This window comes from Pygoscelis adeliae, unplaced genomic scaffold (assembly GCF_000699105.1).
Source record: "Pygoscelis adeliae isolate BGI_AS28 unplaced genomic scaffold, ASM69910v1 Scaffold514, whole genome shotgun sequence".
Lineage (NCBI taxonomy): Eukaryota > Metazoa > Chordata > Aves > Sphenisciformes > Spheniscidae > Pygoscelis > Pygoscelis adeliae.
Window position 1 is genome coordinate 80,326 of NW_008824594.1, and position 7,659 is coordinate 87,984.

A 7,659-nucleotide genomic window follows, 5' to 3' on the forward strand; every position below is an offset into this window, starting at 1 on the left:
CTGCTGAAGGCATTTCCTCACCGCGTCCCAGGGAACACAAGAGAGATCCCCAGATCCATGAATGCCAGGGCACAGGGAAAGGAGGGTGTTTTGAGGCATTGGTAGACATGAATGTTTTCAGGAGGCCTCAGTCTTCCCTTCTCACTGCCAAGGAACCTAACAGTGCCTGTCCGACACAGATAGACCTGGTCTTCCATCCTGTCCATGGGCACAGTCCTGAATCCCACACTCTGAGCAATGGGGTGAGGCTGGTTCCACAGCAATTGTCCCCCCCAGCACTGACCTTGGGGACAGTCTAGTCTTCAAAGCTTCGTTCCTGTCCATATTCTGCCATGTGCTGGAAACAGCTGCCATGTGATGGCTGGGCAACAGGATGCCTCATAGCTCTGCTGTCAGCATATGGGATTACAGGAAAGGTAAAGGAAAATATATTTGGGAACTGTTAATGAGCAGAGATTAATGAAACCTTGGATAACCCCTTTTGCTAATTGATATGATTGGCCCAGTCACTGCAGTCGATTAAAAGGCTTGAGTAGAGATTACCACCAAAGGCCTCCCTTGCTTCCAGCACTTTCTTAATAGCCCATGCCTGGAGGATTAGCTGTCTTGTGGTGATGTAGATGGCTCCCCTCACCCCCCGCCCCTCTCCAGCTTCCCGCAAACTCTCTGTACCCAAGTCCATCGAGACAGCTGGTGGTAATGCTCCCTCCTCAGTGGAGCAGAAGCTGCCTTATCCAGGGTATGTCTGCCTAACTCACCTGAAGCAGAGGAGCTCAGGGAATGTCTCTGGTCCTCAAGCATTTAGTCCAAGGAACATGAACCTGGGTTTGGAGGAGCAGAGACTTCCTGCATGTGTCCACTGGTATTCCTATACCAGCCCATCTCTAGTTTTGACCTGCTTGTGTTCCTGCTGGGAGGCTGCGTCTCCCAGCCCATGTCTCTCAAACGTGTCCCTGCAGACCAGCCACTCATAAGCAATAGCTTGGAGGTGTATGAGGTCTGGGCATCAGTGCATGCCTGTGGTGGGTCAGGAGGAGGGTTGGTTTTGCCAGAAATGTGAAGGTCAAGCAGCAAGGGCAGAAGCAAACATGTATAATTAAATGTTCTTCCTTTTTTAGCTCCCAGAGGAAGAAGAGGTTGGAAGAAATTTTATGCTGTGCTTAAAGGGACCGTCCTTTATTTACAAAAGGTAACCATGGTGGACTATCCCATTTGCTGTTTCATGCTGTCTCCAAAGCAGTCATGCTGTCCTAAGCAGAGACCCATAGATGCAAGTAGAGCTGAATCCATGTCCTAATGCATGGAGCTCCTCCAGAGACCAGTATACAGAACTGGTGGATGCCATCATCTCTGGTGGTGGTGGTCATGCTAAGGGCACTATTCACAGCCTCAAGAGAGGGCCAGTCAGGGAGAAGTATGAAAGAGGGAACATTGAGGCAAGATTTCTGCAGAAGCGTCCCAGCAAATAGGAGCTGTTGGGGAGGATGAGTGAACAGATGATATGGAATAGGTGAAATAGGATGTTGGTGAGACATGCAATAGGAAGCTGAAGAGGCGGAGCATCAGACCAGTCTTATCCTGCCTATTGTTTTATTTGCTGGCATAGATGTGATTAAGAGCAGCTTCACTGAGTCTGGTATGGACTGTGCTTAAAGTTTCTCTTCTCCTTCAGGACCTTGCTGAGCTGGGTCCTTCCAACCCTATCACTTGGGTTGCCAAGTGATACTTTCTGCCTCTCTTCATCTCTGTTCGTTCTGTAGCCACCTCTAGTCAACACAAGTATAAATCCCAGGTCATCATGGGAGGCAAAGTCACCATGGAAGAGCTTCCCTGCATACTATAGCATTCAGCTCTCTGCTTTTCAAGACACTTGGATGCCAGGAGGATTTCTGTGGATAGTCTTTTCTGTGGGAAAATCCAAGGAGCCTGGATAGGGGCTCGCTTGGATGTCAGTGTGAGCCAGCCAGAGGTGCCAAATGTCTTTCATCATGCAACAGTGTAACCCACTGAACTAGGTCTGAACTACCTTAGTAGCACATGCTGTGCAGTAACCCATTGAACTCGCCTTGCTGGAACAGCACTCCCTGTGGGTAGATGTTCCTACGTATTGCAGTATTATCTCCAAAGCAATGAGAGTAAACAAACATTGGATTATATAAGAAAGGCAGAAAGATCCTCAGGGCAGCATGGAACTATGACTCAGAGCTCATAGCACACCCCAGTGATTCTTGTGTTTTGCCAGATCCTATGGCACATGTCACAAAGCCAACAGAAATCTGGCAGCAGCCGATCGTAATTTACAGTATGGGTTGCTCTTAGCCAACTGGTATTTTTACAGCCTTGCTACTCTCTCCTGCAGCTGAGGGAAGCTGCAGCATACAGGAGAGCCCAGATCTTCTCCAGCCCTCTAGGTGTGGTGTTCTTCAAGTCAGTGGCACTCTTACATCTCAGTCTCCTGTCTTGTTACAAGTCTCCACATGGAGTCCACCGAGGAGGTCCTCATGCTGACCACGGGTGGTGCATGAGGGTTTAACTTGTACAGAGCTACAATCAACATTTAATTTTATGCCAGTTTTTCTATGGAAAAAAAAAAAAAAAAGCGGTTTCCTCGAAATCACAGGAACAATTTAGATCTAAATGAATTTTTCACCAAGGACTTCTAGGGCATGTCTCTTGGGATGAGTCTGTTGTGGGGGTATATATTTAGAATGAAATACACTTTCAGGACGGAATTTTCTTCCCATGCTAGACCAAAATCCAGTTTACTGAAGATTTTCTTGGCTGCTTGGACGGCACTAGAAGGAGCTGTGAAGCCAACACTGAGTGTCATTGCTGCTGATGGGGCAGAGGGTTTGGGTTTTCTTTGCTGTACAAGGCTAGCAGCAGTAACCATCCAGACTGCTATATTAACATAGTTTGTTAGGTTAGTACTAGGTGTTTAGAATTTAAAAAGAGAGTGAGGATGAGATTGACGTGGCAGTTAGAAGACCAATGTTCTTATCTAGATGCCCTTCAGGAGCAAATGGTTAAGAGACTGAGGGCTTTTTTTACAGACAAGGACTGAAGAAGCAAAACACCTAAGATTTGGCTAGGTTATGAAACTGTCTGGTAAGTAACAGCCATGACTGATGTGTAATTAGCAGGAGGGACCGGAATGGCCAAGGGTGCCCCAAGGTTGGAACAACAAAAATTAACCTGAGGAACATTTGGGCAAAGAATTTGGGCAAAGAAGAGTTTCTTAGTCATGAGCTGCTGCCAGACTGTATATGGTCCTCTTCAGAGGATTCCTTGGGTTGGGCTTGGCTGTAGACAGTGTCTATCAGGCTTGCAGAGACAGGCCAGAGGATGAGACCACAAAGACAAAGTCCTTGCCCTGCCACTTCCAAACATTGCCAGCACCACAACAGAGAGTGGATAAACATCCACCTGCTCTGTTGATTCTTAGTGCAATTTCTTGCCTAGGGGGTGGTTTGCAGAACAAGAGAGTTGCACAATGCAGGAAGGAAATGGTGCGCCAGCCTCCCAAGCTCTCAGCGGAAGATGCCTGCAGATAAACATAAGGTAGAACCTGGCTTGAGCACAAATCACTGGGAAAAGATTTTCTGATGTGAAGATAGAGGAGGAAGTACCTGCTTCCAGACCCACCTGATGCCATGGAGCACAGGTTCAGCCTGTTCCAGTTTTTCGCTCAGACCAAACCAAGGATCTAGGCTTTAATAGGAAATTCCCATAAGTTTAATAGGAAACTCTACTCAATTTGGTTTTGGGGAGCAAGTTGAGTAGAAATAAGAGTGAGAGAGAGAGGGAAGGAGGGGGGGAAGGAGGGCCTGGGGAGATAGATGTGTAGAAAGGAGGAATGGCCAGATACAGAGCGAGATGGACATAAGATAGGCAGAAGAGTGGGTGGGTGGGTGGGTGGGTGGACAGGTAGAATTCAGTCTGTTAGAAGCAATTCAGGCAGCAGCCATAAACCTGCTGAGGTAGAGACGTCACATGTCATTGGCTCGCCAGTGTTAATTGCTGGACTAGCGTGTTCTAGCATAGTCTGCTGAAGCAATTGCTTGATCCCCTAAAGGGATGCAGCACAGTCTTGAGGAAGAAATGCAGGCTTGGGAGCAGGGCGCACCTCTCCTGCGCTCTGATCTGCACTGGGCACTGACTCACTCCATGGCCTTTGGCAACTTACTTCACCTCTGTGAAATGGGGATAATAACCCTTAATCACCACACATAGAGGGGTGTTGAGAGGAATGATGGAGAGCTATAAAGCATGAGGTGCTTTTATATGGAAGTACTGGAAAGGGTGCAGGTCTTCCCTCAGGGTCTGCCCTTGCAGCCCCCAACCGTGAAGGGGTTCCCAGCGCAGCCCCGAGCCACGGATGCTGTCCCATGCAGGCAGGTCCTTGCCATGGTAGTGCTACTTGGAGCGCCAAGTTCATGACCAGACTGGAAAGGGCACAGTGGTTAGTTGTCCTCATTAAATGATTTGTTTAGGCTGGTAGATGTGAGCTGAAGAAAAGGAAAAAGAGGAGAACCCACTCACAAGCCAGAGCATGAGAAATCTCTGCAGCTCCATGTCCATACTCACATCATTGCTCAGGGCTGGTGCTGAGTCCAGAGGAGAGGGCAGCAGGACCAAGACACTGGGCTCTCTCACCCCATCCAGGTGCCCTACAAAGGCAGGCATGAGACCGATGCCTTTTCTTGACAAAACAAGCTTTGAGCTCGGGAGCTCATATTAGTTGTGGATCTCCCACCACCCGCTCGCAGGGGTGGGCAGTCGGGGAGAGCTGGCATCAGAAGGGTGAACCAAAGACACCATGGAGCACTGCCATGGCAGAAACTAAGCCCAGGCAAGGCGGTGGTCATGCATGTTTAAGCAGAGTCTTTGTTGCAGGCAGGAGAGGCACATGAACCGAGAGTCTGTCTACACCATCAACATTAAAAGCTGAAAGTGAATGAAATGAATTTAGAGGGATTCCGAAACAAAGCGTCCACACCTGGGCTCAATTCGTGCAGAAGACATCCCCAAAACAGACCCTGAAAATTGCTGACCCCACCATCCTACAGCTGGAGGAGCAAGGGAAAAATAAACATGTCACCATTGAAGGGCTGGGGACTAAGGGTAACTGGAATAGTGTGGCACAGCATACCTTGCCCATTTCCCAGTGACAAGTACCTGTGTGAACAGTGCGGGACACAGAAGACAAAAATTCAACAGCCCTGTGATACTAAATTAACCCCTTTGCCAGGAAATGTATGGCAGGATAACACCATCAAAACATGAGAGTGAGGTTAGCAGTACTATAACGTAGACAAAACTTTGCCTGAAGTTCCTCCAAATATGATACTGCTTATGTTTTAGTGTAAATCAGTTTCTTTGAGATTTAAACCAGAATCCCTTCACTGAAAGCGTCTGTGTTACTATTATGTTTTTGGACACATCTCTTCCTCAGCAGCAGTTTATGCACACACTTAAACTTACATCAAAGCTCAGAAAGGGAGTGAGACAAAATGTAGAGAAGCTGCTGGAGGCTTCGGAGCAGAGCTGACATGTTTTGCTGAAGGACAATGGGATTATTCTCCAGGGGAAGGTTACGTGGTGTAGCCTACACTACAGTGTAAGTGCAGGGCACTGTGGTGGCTCCAGCCGTGTGTGCGTGGCATCATACATAGCCTTGGAGCTGTTTGCAGAGGGTGCCTGTTTAAGAGCACACAGAGGTCTGCCAGCATCGGCAGCCATACATATCATCATGACTACCACAGCACGGGCATTAAGATGAGCTTTCTGGCAGAGCTGGCCTGTGCAGAAGTGAGCCTCCAGCACCATGCACTCCTGCAAATGCAGCCTGTTGCCACCAGCAGGGAGGCAGAAGGTAGAGAGAACCTGTTTGATTCAACCTTATGCTGATTTACTGGGCCCAGTGTTAGAAAAAGAAGAAAATTTGGCTTTTCCTTACACCTACATTGATGCCTGTGAGCCTGAAATCAGTAGAGGCAATACATGATGATACCATTCGAGGTGAAGATCTGCATTAGTCAAACCAGTTTGCAGCCATGGCAGTTTCTCCTTGTCACATGCCATTAAGCCTAGCTATTTGCACTGTATTTTCAGAAAGCTTATCTTGAAATAAGAGATCATGGGCATCAGAGTCAGATTTATTCAGATCCAAAGAGCTTCAGCCTTGGAAAAACATCCAGAATTGGAAGTCTCTCTACAATATATGAAGCCTGAGCACCAATGTCTTCCTCAAGCAACTACTTCTTTCCAAGTGGGGGAACATATTAGGTCCTCATAAGGCAAAGCATTTGTTTTCCTTTGTTAAAAGGCTAATAGCCCATTCCTCTGGCTACTGAAGTCCCCGCTGTGGAAAGATCATCTCTACTGCCCCGCAGCGCAGCCCATCTGAATGTCACCCTGAAGACAGGGTGCCTGCAGCACCCACCCCTTCCCCTGCTGGAAAGCCAGGGCTTTTCTTTGGGGTTCACCCTTAAGAAAGCGGTTGCATGAGCCAGGAGCCCATGCCAGACGTTTCTGGGCTCTGGGCCCCATGGCATTTCTTTGCACAAGGCCAAGTATCACGTGCCGGTGAACACAGTATGGCAATCACTCTCCTGGATGGTATGATTGCTTCAAAAAAGGAGGGAAGGAAAGGCTTCAGAAGCTTACTTCCCATCGGGAGCAAGGGTCTGGGTGAGACACATCCATGGGCTGGGGAGTGCTGGTCCCTGGTGCTCTGAAGAGCAACAGAGGGGAGACCTTTCTGACCCTACACCAGAGAACAACCTTACTGACCAGGGTTAGCAACCAGGAGACTGTAACATGGCTTTTCCCTGAACGGCTGGATTTGTACCACCAGGACACAGAAAAAAAACCCCATCTTTTTGCAAATCTGCAGAACAGACCAAGCTTCAGCTTGAAACCTAAGAAAGGGCTGGGACACATGGACCACCACCATTGGATAGAGCCACCCCTGTGCTGCAGCCAAGGACAGTCAAGGAAAGCAAAACATAAGAGCGAATTAGTCCCGTAGGTTTGCACTGTAATCAGCAGGGCAAGGCAGGCCCTTCCAGGGACACCCGGTCCTGACATGGCCTCTAACATGGTCGGGGGTGGTGGGGTGGTGGTTTGTTTTAGCTAGGACCAGGTTTTCTTACATCCATCTATCCACGCGGGCATGCATCCATCTATCTGTCCATCCTTCCATCCCATCATCCGGCTGGACCAGCTGTTGAGCTGCAAAGGGTGCAGAGTGGGAGGGAGGGTGTCACTTTAAGTGGCTGGGAGCTCCGTCACCAGGAAAACAAAGGGTAAACACAGGATTGATTGAACTCCTTTTTTTCCTAAAAAGTGCTGTGCCAAGATCATCCTTTCAGAATCCCATGTTCAGTGTTTTCTATCTGTTTATAAAATATATTCATATATAGTTAATGCTACATTCCCTACTTGTGTGAAATTGTCCTTCAGTGGAGAAAGTAAAGCAGGAATACAAGGAATGCTGCTGCAATTTGCAAGTGCCAGTCTAATGAATTACATGAGAGACCATGCCAAAGGGTCACACACACTAAAGAGAGACCAAGCGTCGTTCAGGTGGGCCATGCTCAGTCTGGCACCTGCCCAGCAAGCCCCACACCTGCCCAGAGGTGCACTGGCTGCAGG

The 7,659-nt window shown here is 48.4% G+C and overlaps 1 protein-coding gene across 1 annotated transcript in view; it reads left to right on the plus strand.

The window, feature by feature from the left end:
- The window catches only part of PSD2 (pleckstrin and Sec7 domain containing 2), a 45,949-nt gene that overhangs the window by 33,414 nt on the left and 4,876 nt on the right, over positions 1–7,659 (plus strand). Inside the window, 1 exon segment of the mRNA XM_009322285.1 lies at positions 1,119–1,189. Coding sequence (XP_009320560.1) covers positions 1,119–1,189 — 71 coding nt within the window.